Source organism: Xiphophorus maculatus, chromosome 13, assembly GCF_002775205.1.
Source record: "Xiphophorus maculatus strain JP 163 A chromosome 13, X_maculatus-5.0-male, whole genome shotgun sequence".
NCBI classification, from domain to species: domain Eukaryota; kingdom Metazoa; phylum Chordata; class Actinopteri; order Cyprinodontiformes; family Poeciliidae; genus Xiphophorus; species Xiphophorus maculatus.
This window is the reverse complement of record NC_036455.1, coordinates 14142819-14167321: the sequence shown is the minus strand read 5'-3', so window position 1 is coordinate 14167321 and position 24503 is coordinate 14142819. Positions and strand designations below refer to the sequence as shown.

At 41.2% G+C, this 24503-nt stretch overlaps 2 protein-coding genes across 4 annotated transcripts; one reads left to right on the top strand and one right to left on the bottom strand.

The window, feature by feature from the left end:
* Positions 1-1255: 1255 nt before the first annotated feature.
* On the bottom strand, positions 1256-18317 carry LOC102221349 (protein argonaute-3-like). 3 transcript variants are annotated; one of them, XM_014473610.2, is made up of 20 exons: positions 18034-18317; positions 17492-17637; positions 14572-14734; positions 14340-14460; positions 10977-11185; positions 10759-10895; positions 10308-10442; positions 10082-10169; positions 9854-10001; positions 7782-7901; positions 7564-7707; positions 6407-6540; positions 5260-5444; positions 5023-5182; positions 4857-4947; positions 4497-4691; positions 4095-4229; positions 3339-3440; positions 3052-3251; positions 1256-1687 (listed from the first exon to the last, which is right to left on the bottom strand). In XM_014473610.2, the coding sequence occupies exons 2-20, from the start codon at positions 17508-17510 to the stop codon at positions 1579-1581; spliced, it is 2595 nt and encodes an 864-aa protein (XP_014329096.2). In that variant the 5' UTR covers positions 17511-17637; positions 18034-18317; the 3' UTR covers positions 1256-1578. The 3 variants fall into 3 exon arrangements, with proteins under 3 accessions (XP_014329096.2, XP_023200714.1, XP_023200713.1); XM_023344946.1 differs by having other exon boundaries at positions 7585-7707; XM_023344945.1 differs by having other exon boundaries at positions 18209-18317.
* A 2074-nt stretch (positions 18318-20391) lies between these two features.
* On the top strand, positions 20392-24141 carry olah (oleoyl-ACP hydrolase). The gene is made up of 6 exons (XM_005811787.2): positions 20392-20595; positions 21292-21430; positions 21637-21736; positions 22441-22610; positions 22675-22757; positions 23431-24141. The coding sequence occupies exons 1-6, from the start codon at positions 20466-20468 to the stop codon at positions 23571-23573; spliced, it is 765 nt and encodes a 254-aa protein (XP_005811844.1). The 5' UTR covers positions 20392-20465; the 3' UTR covers positions 23574-24141.
* The last annotated feature ends 362 nt before the right edge of the window (positions 24142-24503 follow it).

Below are 24503 nucleotides of genomic sequence, written 5' to 3'. Positions count from 1 at the left end.
ACAGGTTGATAAAATTTTAAACCTCTTGATTTCTAAACATTCATATCATAAACTCCTTTATTTTATTTTTTAAATAGAAAGTGTCTAAACGTGCATTTAGTTCATATTTCAATTATAAATATATCTTCATACGGATTCAAAATGCTTAAACTGAAGGAGATTAAAGGCATCTGTGAGACAACGTCCTGCCTGCGGGTTCTGGAGGTCCGTTTCAGTCCCAACCGGTCCAATACGTTGGTACCGACTTCAAATATTCTTCAAGTAAAAGCGGACGCGAGCAGACTGATGGGCGCGGCGAGCAGGCACGGCGGTTTGGTCCGAGTGGGGAAGCCCCGGTGGCTTCGTTTGGGTTAAAGTCCAGAGGCTCAGCGGCACTGCGGCAGGAAGCCGCACAAATCTCATCCTTATTGCATAACGAGACGCTGCTGCTCCGTCAGAAAGTCCGGTTTGAGGCTAAAACGCGACAACAGGAAATAAAACCGCCGCAGACAAACACCGACCAGTTTGGCATCATAGATCTAAAGTTTGGTGATTAATTCGCAAAACAACAATAAAATTATAAGCATCTGCAGTCCTGGAAGTCGGGCAGAATCCGTCCAATTAAAATGTTCCCTTTAGTACCAGCTGATCACCTTCTAACCCAATCAGGCACTTTGATAAAGACGACCAATCAGGAGACGGCGGTCAGCCATTATAAACCGTTTCAGTGCGGGAAACCTTATTGCACCGGAGGAGTTCTGCAAGTCCGAACCGGAAACAAAGATCCGAATCAGGAGAATTTCAGTGAAAAATAAAGGGAAAAAAATCATAAATTTCAGAAAAATACGACGGTGTATTAGGGCGACAGTCGATAGAAAAAATAGGAGTAAATAATAGTAAATTTCCACCAAAAACTTTTCCAGGAAAAACAAGAAAATTGTTGAGCTCAAAAGTACATTTAAATTAGTAAATTTAAAAATGTCAATTTACTAGAAAAATTTTGAGAAATTTTCTTAATAAAAAAAGACATTTCGAAAGAGGGAGTTTCCAAACATCAAATATTTTCCACTTTTGAAATTTTCCAGAAAAAACATGAAAGTTTCTGAGTTTTTAATTTTAAAAACTTAAAAAATTTCAATGTTTGAATCAGAGAAAATGTATAAAAAGTAGAAAATTTTTGACTTTGGAAACTCAAAATTTCAAAACGTTAAATATAAGAAACTTTTGAAACTCAGAAAATTTGTGTCAAAAAAACTGACTTGACTTTTTTCTAGATTTTTTTTTTTTAGATTAAGCTCAAAATCTTTGAGCCTTCTATAGCAAATTTTTGACTTTTCTAACTCAGAAATTTCCAGGTTTTTTTTCTTGGAAACAACATAGAAATTTTTTCTTTCATGTTTCTTCCAAAATCCTCAAAATTTCAGAGTTTTATGGCGGATATTTACTCTTCTTTTCTCTCTCTAAAATGGCCGTAATATTCTGTCGCAGAAAAACACAAAACCTCTGAAACGCTAGATCTAGCGGTCGCTCACAGTGAGGCGACGGCATCCGGTTCTGATCAGGTTTCAGCAGCTCAGCGGTCGGATCAGAACCGCCCCCTCAGGCGAAGTACATGGTCCTCAGGGTGTCGTGGTGGATCTGCACGGCCTTGGCCAGCGCCTGCGGGTCTCTGCCGTTGCTCTGCCCTGAGATGTGGCTTCCCTCGGCGCTGAGGCAGCAAACAGAAAACACCGTGAGACACCAAACGCGTCGCCACCGACCGGGAAGCTGCCGGGGAAACCGGATTCTCCCAGTTTAAAACTTTCAATATGGAGGAAAAATCCTGACATAACTGGAAATAAACATAGAAATGAATAAAGGCTTGATAAAGTCACAAATGTGCCAAATATTACATCTAAAAATGAAAAAGAACTTTCCCGACTTATTTGATTATCTAGTGTAATATTTTTTTATTTTATTATTTTTTATGATTTTCTAAGAACCCATTATGTTAATTATTTTTTATATATGATGATGATAAAAATTGATAATTTTTAAAAGTATTAATTTAACCTTATTACTATTATTTCATTTTCCATTTTATTTCCAATCTTATTGTTTTCTCAGTTTACTTATTTGATCATATTGTGTATTTAATGATTTTTTTGTTGCATTTTCTCCCCTCTTATTGGTCAACATCTAGAGCTCTGCTATTAAATAGATTAAACATAATTGAATAAATATTACATACATTCTGAATATGGGAGAAACAGAAACAAACATGACTAAATTAAATATGAAATGACAATATGAGAAAAAAGAAAGATAGAAAATAATTAAAAAAGAGAGACTAACGAAACAATTGGACTGAAAATAAAATGATTTTTTTTCTGCTTAAAAAAGATCAATATTAAAAAAAAAGAAAAAATGAGTAAATTAAATATATGAGATGACAATAAAAAAAGAAAAATAAAAAAATAAACTAGCAATTGTAAATAAAATGGAAAATTAAATATTAATGCTGTTGAAAATGATAAATAATTTATATTACAATATGTAATCAAATAAGTTGGGAAACTTGTTTTTTGGATTAAATATTTGTCACACTAAGAAGTTTATCAAGCTGATCATTTATTTCTATATTTATTGAAAAATTCTGTCAGCATTTGTCCTCCATAATGACTTGATTTTTTTTCTCTAAAACTAAAGATTCTTCAAAAAAAAGAAAAAAATAATTTCCTTAATAAAATTGGAGGCAAAATTCTTTTTAAACCTTCGCTAGAACAACAGGAAGTATAATTGCTCCTCTGATCCAAATTAACGACAGGATTTTAGCTTCCTAGAATTAGCATGTGACTTTTAGCTGCTTCTGTTCACTGCTACTACTTTTTCACAGAGCTGCAGCATTACTGGCTGATATAAAGTTACCAGCTCACACACATTTATCTGGATTATCACTGGTTACAGCTGGACAGAGTACTCTTAAATCCCAGTTCAGGGTGCCCAGTGGTTAGGTCTCCAAGCCAAACATTTCTCCTAAAGCGAGCCATTTAGTTCATTAAATCGACCCAATGTGAGGTTGGCCGGACCCACCTGTCGTGCTCTTTGTCCACCAGGTGGTAGCGAGCGCGGAACGCCACCAGGTGGGCGTAGTAGGCGGGCGCGGGGATGGAGACGGAGCGCGTGCAGCGGACGTAGGTGTGGCACAGCTGGTAGGTGAGCAGCTGGAACTCATCCGCCGTGAAGCAGTTGTCGTCCCACAGGATGTGGTAGTGGGACGGGCGGCTGGTTCCCTGCAGGGGGCGACAGAGAGACGCTGAGCTGACGGAGACTCAGAGCGACTCGCAGACACGCTCTGAGGTCTAGAGGTCAAAGTTCACCTGGATGCCGGCGTGGCTGCACAGGTAGAAGTCAAACTCGTAGGGGTGAGTGATGTCCGTGTCCACGGTGGTTCCGGCTGGGATGTTCCCGCTTCGGCCCACCTGAACCGGTCAGAACATCCATCAAATGAATATCGACCATCAAACATTTGTGATCATTTCAAAGAAACAGGATTTTATTTCTGGTTTAGGTTTAAAACTTTTGCAAAAACAGGACGGATACACTCTGGGATGTTGATGTTTGTGGAAATGGATGTAAACAAAAAAAATATTTTCAAATATTACTACAAGAAAAAAAAAATACTTTTACTAATACTTTTTGTCATTCTGTTTGAAAATTCACAAATTATTCTTAAAACAGAAAAAAAAAGTATAAACCTGCTAAAATCTGCTTTTGTCGCATCTAAATTTAACACATTTGTTAAATTAGTTGGTTCTGAATGTTTTATTGTTGGTTCTGTACGTTCTGCACTAATGGTACAATTTGTTTCTGGTCATTTTATGACTTTATTCTTGTAATTAAATTGAAAAATTCGCAGCCTGGTCCTAATATTCTTTCGTAGAGTTGACATGAATTCAGCGTCTAAATAAACAGAAGCTGTCAAACAAGGTGGCCGCCCTGAGTGCCGTGACGCCATTCTGCATTATGAAAACATTGGCGACCAAATAATCCACTGAGGTTCTCCCTCCAGATTTCCCAGAATTTGGATTAATCAATAAAGTTTGATCAGTTAAAGTATCGGCTGCATCTCTCACTCGCTCGTTGCGATCTGCGCAGAAGAGCCGCGTGTGATGACGCTTCTGAACCACGATGAAGGTGATTCCTGGCTGGTACTCCTTCTCCAGGCTGATGCACGCCTCCCTGATGGCCAGCAGCTCGTAGTGCAACACCTGGACAGGTGAGACAGGAAGAGACAGATAAGGACAGGAAGCAAAAAGCAATAATGCAAGAACACATTCTCAGCGCTCAATGAACTGGAGCTGGAAGATATTTTAAATATTCAAAATAAATAAAACAACAGACATATGAAGTCCCTGTATGATAATGATTTATAGCGACTGGTCTGGTTTGAACTACAGATGAATATATAAAGTAACAACTCAGCATTTGAACTGTCTGCGGTTTACAGTGTGATGAAACAGGAAGTGAGGCGTCACCTGTCTGAACTGGCCCTCCGACACGCCGTCTCTGTAGAAGATGATCCGGGTCGGCTTGTAGCGGGTCGACTTGTAGAACTGGATCAGCAGCTCCCGCACCATGGAGGCCAGGTCCTGGATCACTTCCTGCCTGGGCCTCTGGACCCGGACCGTGGCGCAGTACCGGCTGGGGTGGGCGTCCATGCTGCCGACCACCTGCAGGGGGAGATCGGCTCCAACTCAGCGAGCTTTTAAAAAGTCGCAAAAAAACCAAAAGAAAATCTGCTGGTCTGAATCAACCAGGACAGCAAAGATTTGATCAGATGTTGATGCTCGGAACGTCAGAGGAACCAGAACCTAGCTCCGGTCGGACGTTCTCACCGCAGCGATCGACGGCTTCTTCCCATCGCCGGCTGGAGGATGAGTGACGTCCGCTCCCAGGAAGATGATTGGCTGCTGGAACACCGACGGCCTAGAGTGGTAAAGGTCAAAGTTTACCGTCCATCAGAGGCCTGTGAGAGGAATCAGCAACGCGTGGGGGTCGTACCGCTGGTTTGGAAGCAGGATGTTGTTGATGCCTCCCAGCTTGACGTTGATCTTCAGGCAGAGGTTGGAGAGCGTCTGGGGCGACGTCTTCACCACGTTCTTCACCTGGACGCACTGCGTGGCCATGCCCAGCAGCGTGTCGCCCACCCGCTTCACCTCCGCTGTGGGGCGGAGCCAGTCAGTCACCGCATCACTTCCTGCCGTGGGGCAGAGCTGCTACAAGTGGTCAGCTTCTTACCGTAGACGGGCGTTTTCCCGGGCAGGATGACGATGATGAGCTGCAGGCCGGCGTAGGTGTTCTTCAGGTGCCTGAACATGGGCTCCACGCTGTCGGCGCCCTGGGCGTATTTACAGAAACACGGCTGGCCCTGGATCGGCATCCCGGCGTCCTTAGAGATCTTCCTCAGCTGCTCCGTGAAGCTCCTGGGGAAACAGGAACCGCTGGGAGCAGCTCATCCAGACGGGCTTCAACAAACCCAACTCATCTAAATACCTTCATTTTTTACTCTGGTTAATTTTGTCTGAAAACATTTTTATGGTAATAAATTTGCTTAAAATTTATTAGAGACAATAATTAGTATTGTCTACTATATGAAGACAATAGTAGTTGTCTTCGTTTTTAAAATAATTAATATAATACGAATATTTATTCATTAAAAATTTATTAAGAGTTAAAATAATTAAATTCATAACAGAAATGAATTAGAAAAAATAGAAATAAATAGTTTTATTAGTATTTTATTAACAGTAATATTTAATTTTTAAAAACTAGAATGTTTCAATTTACAAAATAATTTACTATTAATTTTAAAATATTTTTCTGAATGTTATTTTATTATCTGTATTTATTTTTATATAAATAACTTATGCATAAAACAGTCATCTTTATAAAATGCATTTTCTGTATAAATTATGTAAAACAAATATTGACTTATATTAACAATTTATGTAGGGTTAAAAATAAGAGAAAAAACAATACCGATGATGATGATAATACAAATTAAATAGAAAAATGTTAAATAATTTATTAATATGGTATTAATATTTTATGCATGTAAAAAAAATTATTTACACAAAAATTTTGTATTTATTTTTAAGGATTTTACTAATTGTTAATTGTGTCTGAATTTAAATAAATGTATCTGTTTATAGTAAACAATAAATATTTATAAAAATGTACTTTGGGTTAACAACAAAAACAATTCTAATAAAAATTAATATAAATAAGAGAAATTAATTTATTAAAATTTTACAAAACATTTTCTAAGAGTTTCCTCTTGATGTTAGAATATTGTTTACACCTGGTAACAGGTTCTGCCTGGATGGTGCAAAGCTTAGCGTCTGAATATTTCTGAGTGTTTTTATGGACGCCGTTCTGATCTCACTTGAGGATTTCCTCTCTGCACTGCCGCTGGGTGGCGAAGCAGGCGATGGCCCACATCTTGATCTCCACTCCGGTGTGGAACTGCTTCCCCCTCATGTCCCACACGCCGTGGCTGGGCGTGGCCACCGTGCGGTTCTGCAGAGACAGCATGCGTTGGTGCCGACAGCCGTTCACACGCAGGCGGCTGCGCTGTGAGCTAACGGAGGCTTGTTATCAGCAGTGACTGGATGACTGGATATAAATGTATAAATCAAGCTGCTATTCACACAGAGACGATGCACAGCAAACAGAAATGCAGCATAAAAGCAAAGCTGACAGATGAAAAGAGGAGCTGCAGACAAACAGGATTTCTCCACAGAAAATACGTTTTTAATTTTTTTATGGTTTTAAACTCATTTTAAGACTCAAAATGTAGAGAATTATAAATGATAACACGCAGAAGACAAAGATTATTAGATACTTCGTTCACATCAGGGTACAAGAACCTAACTGGCCAGACGATCCCAGAAACTTCAAACGGCAAAAAATTTTCAAGATGGTTGTCAAGAAACACATAATCGGATCCATAAAAATCTGATTTATTCATCATTTCTTTGATTTATTAAGATGGCCATCATGGTTGTCACAGAAAATTTAATTTTCCTCTAAAATCACGAATTAGATAAATGTGTTTGGTGTCAAATCTTATTCTAGCTATGAAAAAAATATAAACACGAAAAATATAAAGATTTTCTTGATCTTGTGTTTTCTTTTTCTGATGGACATTTTTCAAAATGGCCACCATGATCGTTATCAGAATATATGATTACATTAAAATCAGCAGTAGCTATTAACAAAAGCTTACCAAAAAAGGTTTGGGTTCACTAACCGCTGATTCACAAAACAATCTTAACTTTGCTGAAACTGAACACATGAAAACATGAGCAGAAGCAACACTAAACATAAATGTGATGCTGTGGCCTTTAATTCCCCTTTAGGACCCATGAAGTTTGTTTGAATTGAACTGAATTTGCCTGTTTTGACTGCAGGTTATTCAAACTACAGACTGGATTTAGTTAAAGTTTCTTTTCCGACACTTTGAGTTGTTCTTATGTAGCATCTGTGGAGAAATCTGGGTTAACTTCTGAGCCTAAGACGGAGATTGAAAAGGGAAGGTACCATAAGGGGTTCAGAGCTCACCCTGCCGCCATACTGCAGCATGGGGGCCGGCAGGACGCGCCCCGTCACCTGAGCCATCTCATCGCGCACCCGGAACTGGAACTCCTGGACGAACGGGTCGGACTCGTAGTTGGCGCTCCTGACCTGCAGGGGGCAGAGCAGTTTCTGGTGAGCCTGAACCGGGTTCCGCTGGGTTCTGCTGGGGGTTCTGCTCTCACCAGACGGCTGATCTCCTCCTGCCTGTCCGGAGCCGAGCGGGCCGTGGCTTTGATCATGGTGGACGTCTGGTTGTCAGTCAGCTTCTTAATGCAGCGCTGGCCGGGAACGATGTTACACACCTGCACACGCACACACACACACACACACACACACACACACACACACACACACACACACACACACAGCAGCTGAGTTTAGGGCTGAAACGATTCCTCGATTATTAAAATTCCTCGACGAAAATGTACCTGCCTCGAAGCGTCGTTAATTTAGGTTTTATTATTATCTATTTATGTTCCGCCCGGGACATTACCTGCGTTGGGCGGAGCTCTGACTTCCGCCTCCGAGTTGTTGCCCAAAGCTAAGTGTTAGCAGCATAAAGACCAATCTTCAAGTTCGGCCCGTGGGGATTTTATTCATTGATCATAATGCCCGGCTTTTCATTGTTTTTGGGAAACTAGCAGGTATCCTTAAAATGACTGGCACATACCTGGAGAACGGAGCCTTTCTCCTCCAGGAGCTGCTGGTTGAAAGCGAACGGCGGGAAGAGCTACAGGTATTTATACAGGTGAGCGGCTGGAGAAGGACCTCGCTGCAGCAAACAGGAAGGGGCGGGACTGTCAGTCTCATACCTTATTTGGAAATGGGACCATTGCACTCCGGAAATGAAGGGGGCGCTATTTGGTATATTATCCACGGCCTCCCGTTTTTATTTTTATTTTTAAATCTGTGATATATCTTCATCTTTAGGAAGGATTTTCACTCTAAGCATGTATTTAAACTTCTCTCTTTTATTTACTTACGCGCAGCTCACAGTTTTTAACTAATTCCGTAACTTTCTGTGTACTTCTAAATCTGCTCCTTAGTCGCATCTTTTCGGGCCTGCTACTGCCTCTAGTGGCGTGGGGGTGGTAAAACAACTAATATAATTACATTACTAAATCAGAGACCACAATGTTTTTATTATTTACTATTAATTTCGGCATTACTGGAACAGTAAAAGATAAATGATCTTATAAAACACCATATTTTTTCATTTTCTTAAGGATGTAGAGCTAATTAGCTAGGTCCAGTCTTGGACCTCAGGGGCCTGAATGTGTACTTGAAGGTCATGCCTTTTTGTATGCTGACCACCAAGGAAGTGTTGCAGGCGATTTCTCCGGGTGATTTTTTCACTTCCATAGATCTCAGGGATGCTTATTTTCATGTTCCAATTGCTCCGCCCCATTGGCGGTTTCTTTGTTTTGCTTTTCAGGGGAGGCACTTCCAGTTCAGGGTCCTCCGGTTCGGACTTTCACTGTCCCAGGATGTCCACCTGATGTGTCACAGCAGCCCTCTCTCCTCTGCAGGCACAAGGATTAAGGATCCTCCTGTATCTGGACGACTGGCTCATTTGTGCTGCAACATGGGACCAGGCGGTTGGAGACACTCGGTAAGTGCTCCATCATGTGGGACGCTTGGGCTTGCAGGTGAACAGGGAGAAAAGCAGTCTGACTCCCTCACAGGAGAATATCTTCCTGGGCATTGCCATGAATTCCATCTCAATGACTGCTTGCCCGCCACCAAGCCAACCCTGGGTGCCTCCTGCTTGGCCGCCAGGGCCCTGCCATCCGTTGTCAGACGTGAAAACCTTGATGTCTGACCGGCAAGCATGTAGTTCCCGTATATACTCCTCTGAGGGAGGAACCACAAAGGCAGTGTCTGATCTACTTGTGCAGCCCCTGGAGGGCGAGACTCCGACCAAACTGTTGTCCTAGCTGCTTGTTGTCCTACTAGCAGCAAGCAGCTAAGATAACAGTGGTACACACAGAAGCAACCAGCTTCACACGACCACACACCTGTAGTCAACACACCTGCGCCAGAAGAACAAAAGGGATTGAACGCCGGGTGTCATGTGACTATATAGAGTCACGGGGGTCCCCAGCAGGTCACAGGTAACTTGGTTGTCATTAGTACTCAACCTGCGCATGTGCAAGAATGACCATACAGTGCTTGAAGCACCGAATGTAGGGATGACATAGAACTATGAACATGAATGGATTCAGTTCAGTGAACTAGTTGGTGGTCTTCTCACCTCCAGCGGCAGGTAGGTGTGTTTCTGCTCCTGGCCCACCTGCAGGCAGGGCAGGTGTGGGTACTTCAGCTGCAGGCTGTACTTCTCCCTGAAGTACTGCGCCACGGTGCGCTCCACCGTCTGGCCGTTCTCCAGCTGCAGAGGGAACCTGAAGATTCAGAACAGCGATCCGGTCAATGTGGGACCTGCAGCGCCCGCAGCTGCGAGGAAACACGGTGAGAGACGTACGTCTGCAGGCTGGCAGGCCGCCGCGTCACGTTGCACACCCTGTACTTCCTCCGCATGCTTCCACAGTGGGTTACTTCCACTTTAAGACCTGAACGAGCATCAGACAGATTTTTACTTCTTTATTGTGAGGAAGCAACCAGACATTTCTCTAAAATCTGCTTCAGTGAAGCTGAAATGTGAATAAAAAGTGCGAGCGCCTTCAGAAAGCCTGGACACGTTTTCCCACCTTTGATCTCTTTGGTGAATTTGACTCGATGTGAATCCGGGAGCGAGCGCGGCTGCTCGTCCATGTTGTGGATGTCCAGCACCTCACACATGAACTGGATGACCGGCTGCGCTTTGTAGAAGGCCGTGGCTGAAACTGGAGGAGGAAACGACAGCCTGAGCTTCTTAAGTTCATCTGGTTAAGACACGTCACACATATTATTTAATTACAGACCCTGCAGTTAACCTGGACTGGAACCTTTAATCAGATTGTTTATTTATTTACTGTTGAGGAATAGACAGTTTACCATGTTAAAAAAATTAAGTAATGAGTTAATTAGACTGTAAGAATAGCTGTGAGATTGATTGCCAATCAATCATCCCAGAAGATTTGCACTGGACTCGTCCTGCTTTCCTTCCCTTCACGGCACAACAGAGCTTCCTGTTCCACTCAGATTCTCCCCGACACTCACCATCGATGTTCAGCATCATCTTCCACATGGCGGGCCGCACCGACTGGTGGAAGCCGAACCAAACCTCCCGGCCTCCGCCCAGCGGGTGGTCGTAGCCCTCAGGGGAGGAGAAGAAGGACCGACCCACCGGGGTGTACCTGGTGGGGGACAGACACCACACTATCATCTCAGCTCCTGACGATGCTGCCAAGTCGTTCCAACGCGGCGGCGGCACTGACTTCATGGAGGGCAGGTGTCGCAGGACGACGTCCACGGCGTGAACCGGGTTGGTGCTGAGCGGCTTGTCCAGGTCCAGCGGCTCAGGGACGCTGCGTCCGGTCAGGACTTCGTGCAGCAGGTGCCAGCTGACCAGCGACACGAACCGGATGCCGACCTTAAACGGGCGATCCTTCCCGCCTTCGCCCGGCAGCGTGACGTCCAGGTCCACCTGCACCGGACCAGAGGAGACCACTGAGGAACCGAACCGGACCGACCGGAGTCTTCACGTCAGCTTCATCAGTCCAAAGCGTTTAAGCAACAAGGCAGTTCAAACATCATGGAGTCAACTTTGTTTAACAAGCAGTAAACTTTACATTTTGTCAAAAGCCACACAGCAAAAACAAAATCCATTAATCTACTAACCAAAGTTTTCTAAGCCTGGTTTCCTGTGGAAATATTTTAGTACAGTTAAAATAAGACAAAACTGACTCATGAGTGACTTTTCAGCAAGATATAAGATTTAATTTACAGTCAATAATTCCTTAATATTGATGAAAAAGTACTAGTTGGCAGATTATTTCTCTTATAATATGAGAAAATGTTTTGTTACAACTGAAATAACCTGCCATTTTAATGAATATTAATGAATAATTTATTTAAAACCAGCTGCTATATGTTGCTGAAAAGTTACAGGAAGTTTCATCTCATTTCAACTGAACTAAGATATTCGTCCTCAAATCTAAACCAAACTGACCTGCTAAGATTTTCTGTTTTTGCAGAGAATGACCAAAACCATCGAGGAAACACACTTCAAATACGTTGATCAGTTAGGGCTGTACACCAGATCAATATCAGTAGATAATATATCTGATAGAATAGTCAATATTCAGAATATTCACTGAACTGCACTGCACTCTGGGAGATGTAGGCAGAGGAAAAGCTTTAGCCGCTCAGCCTCTCACAGCCACCTAAGCTAGATAAGCTAATCAACAACTCTGTCACTTTGCGGTTGCCTAGCAACAACCTGCTGAGTGATAAGCAATTTCAAGCTCCCCCTAACTTTGGTTGCCTAGCAACAACCTGCTAAGTAGCGTGGCAGCAGCGCTTTAAGGTTTTCCCATCGCGCCTTATAACTGCTAAAAAATAAAAACTGGATTAAACAGGACAGGTCACACCAACAGACTGCCAATATTTCAGATAATACAAAATCAATAATTATCAATAGACTGATATGAAACGCTTATATTGTAGATACGTTGTTCAGCCGTATCGTCCAGCCTTTATTTCATTTACTACGAATCAAAAGGAACTTTAAACTTGTCGGTTTTTATCCTTGATTTGAAGAAGCTCTGCGTTTCGGATGTTTCGCAGTTTTCTGGAAGTTTGGATAAGCAGCAGATGTCAGGTTGATTTTTTTAGGTGGTAATCAATGAGATTAAAGATAAAAGCTTGGATGAGTTTCTCTAGATATTTCTGAGACATTTGTTGTTTAATGCTGGAAATATTGTCAGAACCGATTTTAACTTATGATCTATTTATGGATCTAAGAGTCAGGAAGATGACCGTCATCATGGGCTTCTGGAAGGGTTAGTACCTCCTGTTACGACCCAATACCAACAGTTACATGACGACCTTCAGAGGTGAGTTTACCTCACAAGGTGATGTGCTTTTCCCTCTTGCCTGGAAAACCTTCCCCATTCTGAGAGGGAATGGGATGGTGCAAACGTTTTTCAGCATCAGTAAAGGAAACTTTTTACGCTTCTTATCTAGGAGGCTCAAACATACTCAGTTATGATTTTGCTCAAATCATTTTTTGCGTGTTTGTTCTTACTGCTAACTCAAAGTGACCACAATAAGACTTCTGTGTGAATGGTTTACGACCCGAAGCGACGAAACCCAGGAAACCCTCTACACAGCAAATTCAAAAGTGTTAGATTCCAGTCTTGGTGTTGTATGTTAAAAATAACAAGTGTGTTAATTCAACATTTTTTAGTCTAATTCAACAACATGAGTGTTAGTTTCCCTTCAGAGTTGGTTATTCCAGAGTTAAATTTAAGCAGCTCCTGCAGATCCAACGTATCTGTGACGTCACATGTTTGCCCAAAGAGCAGGAACAGCAGCATGTCTGGATTATCGTAACAAGGTAGGTTCCATTTTAAGATTATAATATGTTTGATTATTTTTTATGGATGCATTAATTTTCGAGTCATATACATGGGTCGCTTAACGTAAGTTTATTTGTTTGGATATCACTGTATATGTGAATGTTTAGTCCAGTCCAGTCCTCCTACCATCCTGCAACTTTCAGGTGCTTCCCTGCTCCAACACACCTGAATCAAATGATTGGCTCGTTAGCAGGTCTGTTCAGAGCTGATCCAGGTCTGTTGGAGTAAAGATGCAGCTAAGCTGCAGGGCGGTAGCTCTCGAGGACTGGAGCTCCCCTGGTTTAGGATTTTTGTTAGCAGCCAAGCAGGTGCAGCACGAGATGTCAGAAAAATCTGAAGGCCGTTTGAGTAAACATTATTTGCATCATGTTGGTGACTGAAACCTGTTAAAAGTTCAGAAAGAACTTTTAATGCTGTCCAGAGTATTTCTGTAAGCTGACTCATTTCTATAATCCCTAATGATTGTGTGATGATGTCTGCGTTGTGTTCATGGTAATTATTTCTGAATTTTTCATGCTTTATCTTGTAGGTGGTGAAAACGCTCTCCAGGCTAAACCGAGTGGTCAGTACTTTGAACGAATATGATGGTGACACACTGGTGGGTCTGGCTAGTTTTGCTCACACTTTAAAATATTTGTTTATTATCCTAATATTTCTGCTATTTTTCCTGTTTTTCCCCCAGGCTGGGAAAAACAGGCCTTCTTCTGTCGGTTCATGTGATTCTTCCTTCGTCTAAAGGCCACAAGAAGAATCCAAAACGGCTCATGTCAAACTGAGGACCATGTTGTCGGGTATGTGCAGGTATGTAGTTATTCTAATGATCCTACTTCTTGTGTAGAAGGACTTTCTCATTGGTTTAGTTTGCTATATATAGTTAATATTTCTTATTATTCGTCTTCTTAGCATTTTGTCAAAGATGGCAGCCGGTGCTGAAGCCTTCCTTATTGGTTGGAACCAGAACAGCCTTTCCTCCTGCATGTTGGTGAAAACAAGAGCAGCACCAAAGACACTTGTGATCACAAGCAGTGATCACAAGACGATCCCTGACCATCATGGCTGCTTTCCATGAACTTTCAAAGCACACTTGCTGTTGGTGATGGAAGGCCGACTTTGTAACCGTCTCTATGTGGCTGTGAATGTTCAGATCCAAGTCCGCCCAGGTCTGGATCTCTGGTTTCCAGCTGTAACTGGAGCTGTGCCTGCTCCCGTCAGTCTTACCCCGCTTGTGGCGACAGGAAGTGGACTCGCTGTGTAGAGACTCCTCTTCCCATCGTAAACCGGCAGCCGGTCGCCGAAGATCGTCACCTTGAAGTGCTGCACCATGGAGTCCACCACCTCCCTGGACACAACACAGAACACCCCGGTTCAGATGCTTCCCGGCAGGACGGACGCCCAGGTTCTGGACGGACGCCCAGGTTCTGGACGGATCCACGCCAGACTCTTCCGGTACCTGTTGACCCGCCGGGGGCATTTCTCTGGCTTGACGTCGACCTCGTACAGGTAGACGTCGATCTTAGGGATTTCCACCTGGAAGCAGTTGGCCAGGAGCTTGATGGGCTTTCCAATGGAGCCATATCCGGGTCGCCGTGGCAACGTAAACAAGGCGTGGGCTCCTAAGACCAGGAGAGACGGGAAAATGTGAAGAAAACTAAATTCACAGGGAATATTTTACCAGAGACATGCATTTTTTCAGCAATTTAACAAAAACCAGAAAGGCATCGTGGTGTGGCGTTCAGGTTCCTACAGATGTTCTGGTGGTCTTGTTGGGCTTTATTTTTTCCAATAAACTTGAGATGAGCTCAGATTGAACGCTGGCTTCTGATTGGTCAGTGAGGCAAAGGAATATTTGACTGTTTTTTAATAAACTTGTATTGTTGAAAATATAAATCTGAACGTAGTTTTCCAGGATTAAATGTCATTCAGTTAAATCCCAGTTTGTTTCCCAAAATGACAGAAAAATAAAAATGTCAGGGCTTTTCTTTGGTTTATATTTCAGATGGGGTCAAAACAATTAATCAGATTAATTTATTACTGAAATGATTAACTAATTTAGTAATTAATTAACTGTTAGCATACAGACTCTCAAAAAAGGCCATTTGCTCAAAAACACCTTCAGAACAAAAATTAAACCAAAGCTAAAGATTATTTCAATAATCAATAAAAAATATTCATTTTAATCTGCAGATTTCTCATTAAACCACTTGAGCTTATTTTATACATTAAAAATACAAATGAATAATTAAACTTCGTTTTTAAATAGGAAAATATTTTATTACGTTCGTTTAGTCCGATCATCTGCAGCTAAAAAAATCATTCTAGTACCAACAAGCAAAAAACTCTGCTTATCTGTTGATTATTTATTGATTAATAACTGGATAGAAAAAGATGCTTGTTAGATATTGATTAGCAGACTTTTAACCTGGAAACTAAACGAAGATTTTTCATCTTAAAAGCAAAATGTTTGTATTTGTTGCGAAGTTTTGGCTTAATTTCTGTTGTGACTGTTGTTGTTTTAGCAAATGGCTGTTTTTGAGTCTGAATTCTCCAGTTAACGATTAATCAGTTAAAAATTAGGATTAATTAATCAATTAATCACGATTAATCAGATTAGAAAGTCTGACTTGTTTTTTCTATTCTCAGTTTTCTTTCCCATCCGTTCCCAGGTAGCTAAGGATGATAATCCCCCCTGAGATCCAGAACCAGCCGGTCCAGAACAGAACCGGGTCGGTACAAACAAGCTGTGAGCATTAATGCAGCGAGGCGACAGGAAGGAAGTGGTTAACAAGGAGGAAAGAGCTGAAGACCCTCCAGGATGTTACAAGTTTCCTGGTGTTGGAAAACACAACTCTGGAGCTGCAGAGAAAAACCGGAGCGGGTGCCGGGCCGGGCCGTACCGGGCCAGAGGAGGGTGAGTGTGTGAGCCGCATGGCGAACTGGAAACCAGAGTGACATCACAGTTTCCACCAGCATGAGGCAAACTCAGAGAAGCTGATGAAAGGGTCAGGAAGGATGAAGATGCTCTTCTTCCCGCTGAGCTGTCGCCATGGTGACGGCATCGACGTTGCAACATTTTCACCACGGCAACAGCGGGCAGGCAGGAGGAGGTAAACAGGTGCGTTCGAGTCGCTCATCATCACCTCCGGAAATTAGATCAGGAACCGGGAATGCTGAGGAGTAACGGGAAAGACGGATCGCCTCCGACGCTCCGGGAGGAAAACCGGAGACACAAACGGTTGGATTAATGACCCGGGTCATTAATCCGGGTCCGGAGGGGCGGCGCTGCCGAGCCTCTGGGACCTCACAAACATTCCCGACTGATCGTCCTGGGAATACTGGGATTACTGGGAATACTGACACCCATCAAACATCCAAAAATATCCAACATGCTTTCTACCAACATCTAACATTTTCTGTCCTCTGGCCAAAAATTAAACCTTCAAACTGGAAATGTATTTAATTTATTATAAAATTCTAAGACAGTCAGAAAACAAATGTTTCTTATATTGTCTTTAACATGTTGCATAAATAAAATGGAGCGGGGAAGGAACCGGATCAGGAGAAGACGGTCCAGACATCTAGGATTCAGGCGGAAACGGCACCAATCACGATAAAAACAGAAACATCAAAACGCAGGTCTGGCTTGGCGAGTCATTCTGGTTTATATCTGAGGAAAGTTTTACTGGTTCTGCCTCTGGTTCTGCTCACTTCCTGAAGGTTTTATGAATCCAGAGAGAATAAATCTGAGTCCCACCAACATTTTATTGTTAAATATACAATTTATCCAGAAAGTAGAAATAAAAAAGTTATTTAAAGTTCTGAAACGTTGGCGGGTTGCAAAATCGCTGACTGTTTCAGGAAAACCCGACCCGGTTCAGGAGCAAACGGACCCGTCTTGAGTCACCATGAGCTCAGCAGCTTCAAGTGAATATCCAGAACCACCTGGCTGGATCTCCACCTCCAGAACCACCTGACTGGGTCTCCACCTCCAGAACCACTTGACTGGATCCCTGCGGCCTCAGAACCACCTGACTGGATCCCTGCAGCCTCAGAACCACCTGACTGGATCCCTGCAGCTTCAGAACCACCTGACTGGATCCCTGCAGCCTCAGAACCACCTGACTGGATCCCTGCAGCCTCAGAACCACCTGACTGGATCCCTGCAGCTTCAGAACCACCTGACTGGATCCCTGCAGCTTCAGAACCACCTGACTGGATCCCTGCAGCCTCAGAACCACCTGACTGGATCCCTGCAGCCTCCCAGGTTCAGACACACCTGGCCGGATCTCTCTCTGACAGCCGGCTGAGGAAACCCGTGAGACCGGTTTACCTGAAACACATCCCGGTGTATCTGGCATTCAGAGCATGCTCACCTGTTGTTCCGATTTCCATTCATGAGGTCTCGGTCCGGATGACCCGGCTCGCTGTAACTCGGTGTGGATCCGGGCTGGCTCCCCCTCCCTCCCCTGCTTCCAGCGGTACTACACGGTCCTGGCCCGGTTCTATAATGCGCCTCCACCTGGAAACAGAATAATAAACTGCTTAATTTCCACTCGGAGGAGACTGGAGACAGTTTGGACCGGCTTTAGCCCGGACTAAAATAAGTACATGAACAGCCTGAAGTTAGCCTCTTATTCGGCGCGACATTAAAGGGTTATTACGCTTTTTAAGAATCTAAACTACCTTTAATCGGGATAAAACAAAATATAAAATAAATAAACTGTTCAAAATTGTTGTATATTAATTTGCACAAAATAAAAATGTAGCCTAAGTTGGGCTATATTTTGATAAAAAATCTTAAAGTCGCAGTTTGTTCTATTAAAAGGAAAATAAATTTAAAAAATAAAAATCCAATTTTAAAAAAGCCTTTAAGGGCTGCTAAGTATTTCAGCCCCCATCTGATCCTCTTACATACCTGAGATTTTTAGCCGCAGCTGATTAAATGTAGAAAACTCTCCTTAAAAACTGTGACACAGCCTTTAGCAGGAAGGTATCATTCAGACTCCAACTTCAGGATCGTATGTCGGCTAAAAGCGTTTTTAGCTTCAAACACTGACAGCTAACAGCTGAACAACGGCAGAAATGTTCACCTTCTTCTAGGATGAACTCGGTGTTCCGCTGAGTGAACCTGACAAGCCGGCGTTCCTCTCTTTCAGACGGCTGGTAGGAGTTCGGGAACCCGGTGTCCTCCTCCGTAAAAACCGGTCTAATCAGATCGAGCGGAAAGGTGGCGTAAACATATACGAGTCACTTCCGTGAATACTTTCAAAAATAAAAGCACGGCTAGCGGCTAGAATAAGCTTTTCAATATTTCTACCTTAAAAATGAAATATGGGTAAGTTATTTCAAAATATAAACCTTTTATTTTCATCTTGAGTACATTTATTTTTTTTTTGCTTTTATTTGGCAAATAAAAAAAATAAAGGTAGAAAATTAAAATAATTTTTGTTGTGTGGATTTTTATTATGTGGACAAAAAGAGTTAAAATAATTTTTTTATCATGTTGATTTTCGTAATATATGTCCCAACACATAAAACCTGAAAACAGACTAATTCTGTACCTTTACCTTGAAAACACACAGAACGTTATCTGTTTAATGCATACAGTAATCACCAATAAAATAAACTTTTCATTCATACATTTTATTATTCTGCTGATTTGAATCTTGGTGTTTTTTATTGATAAATTATTAAAAATGTCCTAAATCTCTCTAATAAAAGAGAATTAACATACATGATTCATTTAAGAGTGAGCATCTAATAAGGAAAAGGCAAACGGTTTCTTAAAGTCAAACATAAAAATATGAAACAGTACCAGAAATAAAGAAACTTATCTGTCTGCTACATATTATATTCAGAATATCTTTTTCTGATTTATTTTCAATAGTAGATTGTTTTAGGTTGAAGGGTAAAAACACATCATTTCCGGTGTTTGTGCATGAAGTTTCTGTGGTTTGCGACAGTTTCTGTCTCCTCCTCTGCTAAGGGAAACCCGTCAGGAAATACCGACTGTAGAAAAACACGTCATTTCCTGAAGAGGGTGACGTCATGCTTGACATTTAAGAAAACTTTTGTTGGAAAAAAAAGGCTTCAAGTGACAATGTTAGACTGGAAAACATGAGATAATTACTCAACTGAATAACTTAAATAAAGAATCTGTTGAACTTCAAAAACTAATTAATTAATAAAATAAATGATTTAAGTATTAAATAATTTAATACGTAAATTAAGCTATGTAATTTAAATGAGTACTTAAGTTTTTATTATTATTGGTAGTAGTAGTATTAATAATAGTAATAATAATATGTATTATTATTATTAATAAATAATACATAATAATTAAGTATATTTTAACTTCTTAAATTATACTTAATTATTTAAGTATTCATAAGTATTTTGAATACTTAAATAATTTGTAATAATTAGATGTCTATAGTAAATAGTATATCACAGCTTTACAATAAAAATCCACAAAAATAGAAGACTATATAACAATTTATCTAACAATTTTATCTAGATTGGCTTTTAATTTATGTTCCTTCATTTCTTTCTTTATGATACATAAATTTATTGATATGATATAGAAGGAAGTCCAACATTGTGCATCATATTTCATCCCTGAACTAATTATAATTATTGTTAATATAATTATTGAATAATAATAATAAAAATTATTATTAATGATGGTGTTATTCATATTTCTAAGTACTATATATTAATATAATATTATTATAGAATAACAATATTACTATTAGTAGTAGTAGTAGTAACACGTGCATTTATTATTGTAGAATAATTATTATCATAATGAATAATAACAGCATTTTATATTTTTACAATTTATAGCATTTTATATTTTATTTTTATTTTTATTTTATCTACAACTACTACTCAGTGGTAGTTGTTATTGTGTCTTGTCTCTATGCTGTAGCTGCGAAGTAATTTCCCTGCTGGGATGAATAAAGTACTTCTATTCTATTCTATTCTATTCTACTCTATTCTATTCTATAATAATCCTAACAAATACATTTACTGGAGTCATTTTTTTTATGTTTCTGAACATCAACACACTTTATAAACTGTAGAATATTCTTTTTCTTCGTTTCTTATTCCCATGTTGATGAATCCTGTCGCTCTCTGATGAATTTATTTGTAATAATTATTATTTATTATCTCTGGTTTCCTGTTTTTTCCGGGTTCCTGGATGTAGTTCCTGATCCAGCCTGTAGATGTCTCCCGAACCGTTTCATCGGATCCCTCAGTTCCTGAACCACAGAAGAACGACAGCAGGAAAAGCTGCAGCAGCAACAGGCTGGCGGAGAAACGGCTGGATCCTGGTGAACCGGAATGGAGAAGGTGATCAGCTGCTTCCGGTGGAGACCGGAAGCTGTGACCAGGCTCATCTGCTTCCCCTGGGCAGGCGGGGGCTCCATCCACTACGCCCGCTGGGGGACCGTCCTGAACAGCTCCGTGGAGGGTAAAGCTCCTTCCTGCAGGACCAGCACTGCACTTTGCACCGTTCAACATGTCGGAGAGCTGCTGCGGGTTTAACTTAAGCCAGTTTGTGGATTTAAAATACATCAAAATACATAATTAATCTGCTGCTCAAAGATAAATCTACCAAAGACACAGAAACAGTTTCCTGCCAGCAGCAACATGTTTACAGAGGAGCGTAGAGTAACCAAAAATGACCTGTACTCACCGCTACAACATATTTTTATCCACGCAAAAGTAAAGAGAAACCGTCCAAGAATTTACTCAAGAGTAAAAAAGTATTTGGTAAAACTTAAGTAGTGAGTAACTGATCAAATTTTGACTTGTTTAATATTTTAAAATTACACAATCAGACAAACCAACATGTTAAGTTAATTATTGACCAAAATGACAATAATTTGTTTATTTCTTTCTTTATTGAATTGAAGGTTTACAAAACAACCGACCAAATTACCGTTTTAAAATTTATACAGAAAATGAATTTAGGGAAAGCTAACTGTGCTAAATGTTTTCAAAGTTAGCAAAAACGCTAAATGCTAAAGGTCGCATTAACTCCGCTATTAGCGGAAGTGTACCCACCACTGCTTTTTAGCTGTTCTGAGGCTTTATTTGAAATGTCTGCTTCCTTTGTGACGTATCTAACCGAGTAACGGAGCGCTGTTGATCCGTCTGGCTCCAGTGTTTGCGGTGAAGCTGCCGGGCCGGGAGAACCGAGCCAGGGAACCGTTCTTTGACAACATGCAGCAGATCGTGGATGAAGTCATCTCGGCTCTGCTGCCGCTGCTGAAGGAGAAACCGTTTGCTATGTTTGGCCACAGGTGGGACATCTCACAGCCAGTGGAAGTGGTAATGTGGAGTAGTTCTGAGTAGTCAGTATGTTCCATCCAGCAGTCGGGGATTTCAGTCTGGAGAATCAGAGTGAAATTCTCCAGGAGGAGTTTAAATAAACAACATAATGATCTACTAATATCTCTCGGTTTTCTCAACAAACCACAGTTTTACTTTTTTATAAATATTTTTTCAGTTTTGGAGCTCTCACCAGCTTTGCTGTTGCAGAAGATCTGAAGAAAGTTCACAACTTGGAGCCGGTCCACATGTTCCTGTCTGGAGCTTCAGCTCCACATGTGAGTTCATCGTAATTCTCATGTTTGTAAAGTTCCTGCAGGAACCAGAACCTGAGAGGTTCTGGTCTTGGTTGCTTCTGGTTCTGGTTGCCATTGTTCTCTAAATATTTACTGGGGTTTGAATATTGAACATAAATCCTTTAATTAAACTTTATCTCAAGATATGAATGAGTTACACAGATAAAATAATAGTAAAAACTGAATGAAATGTATAAGACATTGATAAAACCAGACAATAACTACTGCTGATTTTAGTGCGAACATATATTCAACCATGGCGGCCATTTTGAAAAATGTCCACCAGAAAAAGAAACATAAAATCTAGAAAATATTTGAGATATGTTGGCAATGTTTTGATACCAAAAATATTCACCTATTTGGCAATTTTAGTACAAAAATGTATTTTCAGTGACAACCATAGCAGCCATCTTGAAGTATCTAAAGATTGTCAGTAAATCTAATGTTTTTTGGATCTAATTATGTATGATTTAACACCATCTGTGATAAATATTAGAAAATGTAGTTCAGATATGCATTTTACTTAATGACCATCTTGAAAATGACTGGTATCCTGAATGTTTTTAGTGACCAATGTTGTTTTTGTCATAAAGTCCCTGAAAACATTTGCCAAGTTAGGTTCTTGTATCCGAAATATTGAGTTATTTCCTGCTCTCCATTAACTCGATGCTGTTTTACTCTTCTAGTCTGAAACTCGCCTTAAGGCTCCAAAACGAAGCGAGTTATCGGACGGCGAGTTCCTCCGGTGGCTGGCGTCCGTCGGGGGAACGCCGCCGGAGCTGCTGGCGAACCCCGACGTTGTGAGGCTCTTCCTGCCGGCCCTGAAGGCCGACCTGCGCGTTGCGGAGAACTACAGGTCTGTTCAGAGATCCCAGTTCAGTCCAGACTCACGTTTCACTGAACCAATTCCCTTTCTTTAGGTGTTCAGAACCAGACGGTCCGGTTCTGTCCTGTCCCGTTACGTGTTTCGACGGAAAGGAGGACGTCCCTCACGACTTACAGGGTCGGTCCTGATGAAAACTAACCCCTTCACACCTGAACAAATGTCATTTTTAGTCCCATTCTGCTTTGAAATGAAAGGAACAAATACATTTTACAAGCTTTTCAAGAAAGTCTGAGTTTATACTCATAAAAACATAAAAAATTAATAGGGAGATAAAAAATAATCTATAAGATGCTTACAGATTTTTTTCTTTGGGTCTTGAACAGTCAAGTTTGAAAAAATCCTGATAAATAATAGTTACTGGAAATACTTTAAATTATCGATTTGGCGGCACTGATTTCCTTAATTTTAGGAGAACAGTGATTGGCTGATACTTGCATGTGAAGCTGATCTTAAATACCTCAGCAAAGGTCTAAAAATCCTTGAGGACGGAGGTCTGACTGACAGACCGGCCCACCGGGTCACGTCTGCATGTCTTCAGTCAGCAATAGTCACTCTACTGTTTCTACTCAGCAACATTTCCCACAAAAAAATTGGTCTCAGCTAAAATCGGAATCAGCAGGTCAGACTTTTTAAAGTTTGGTAATCGGCCAGAAAACTGCAGCTTTACTTTAACTTGCACTGAGAGCAATTATATCAGGCTAACATGCAGCTGAATTTATATTCTTGATGGAGACACTTACTCCTCCCTTTCTTAAAGAAACATGATTGTTTCCATGTCTGTCCTGAGCAGCTTGGAGGAAGGTGACATCTGGAGATTTCACCGTCAGGATGTTTGACGGCTCTCACTTCTACCTGAAGGATGCTGGGAACGAAAAGATCCTGCTGGGCTTCATCACAAACACTCTGGAAGCTGCAGAAATGCATTATTTATGACTAAAGTGGCTACTATATAGTTTGTAAAAAATGTTTCTCAGAAAATGTCTACTTGTGAGTTCATACAATATGACAAGCAAAACAAAGAGGTTGAAAATCAGACGACATTTTATGTGAATCCAGTTAAACTGAACAGGTTTGGTTTTAGGTTTGATTTACAGGAACTTGGTGCTTCAGCTGTTCTGCAGTTTAAAATACAGACAACACATCACCAGGATGTTAAACTCATTTGCAATAAACCCAAGATTATGGGTTAGCACCAGAAAAACTGGAGAGATTGTTTGATATACATTTCTGTCTGGAGTCCAGAGGGCCACCTGGAAAGCTATGGTGGGCCAGATTTGGCCCCCAGGCCTTGAGTTTGACACACATGTTCTACAGCTTGCTCCCACCATTCTCCTGAAAATGTTGGTACCTCCGTCTACGTCCTTTAACGAGGCGGTATCATGTATTTTCCAGACATGGTGTCATTGCAGAGCACAGTCAAGTAATTACGTTAACCTCAGTTGTTATAAAAATGCTAAACATGACTTAAAATAAATCTTACTTCCTGATTTAACGCCTTGAAATTGGGTCTCTGTCTCTTTAAATCTCCTGCTCTTTCTGGAGCTCCGCCTCCAGGAAGTCCTCCCAACATGGCTCGTCTATTAACCCTTTAATGTTTTTACCAGCGTTGCTCTGAGCAGCAGCTCCTATAATGAGATCAGCAGCTGTTTGCTAATCGCTGCTGGCTAGTCTGAAGGAGCTGAGTGGGGGAGGAGCTGCACCTCGAAGGCGGGGCTAGGTCCATCGGGGCATTTTAAAGTTGAATGGTTGCCATGGAGATTAAAGGATTTCTCAAACACTCCAGGTTTGTTGTTGATGGAGTAACATCATAGCACAACATAAAGCTCAAAAAGTCTATTTTTACATGATACTGGCCCTTTAACT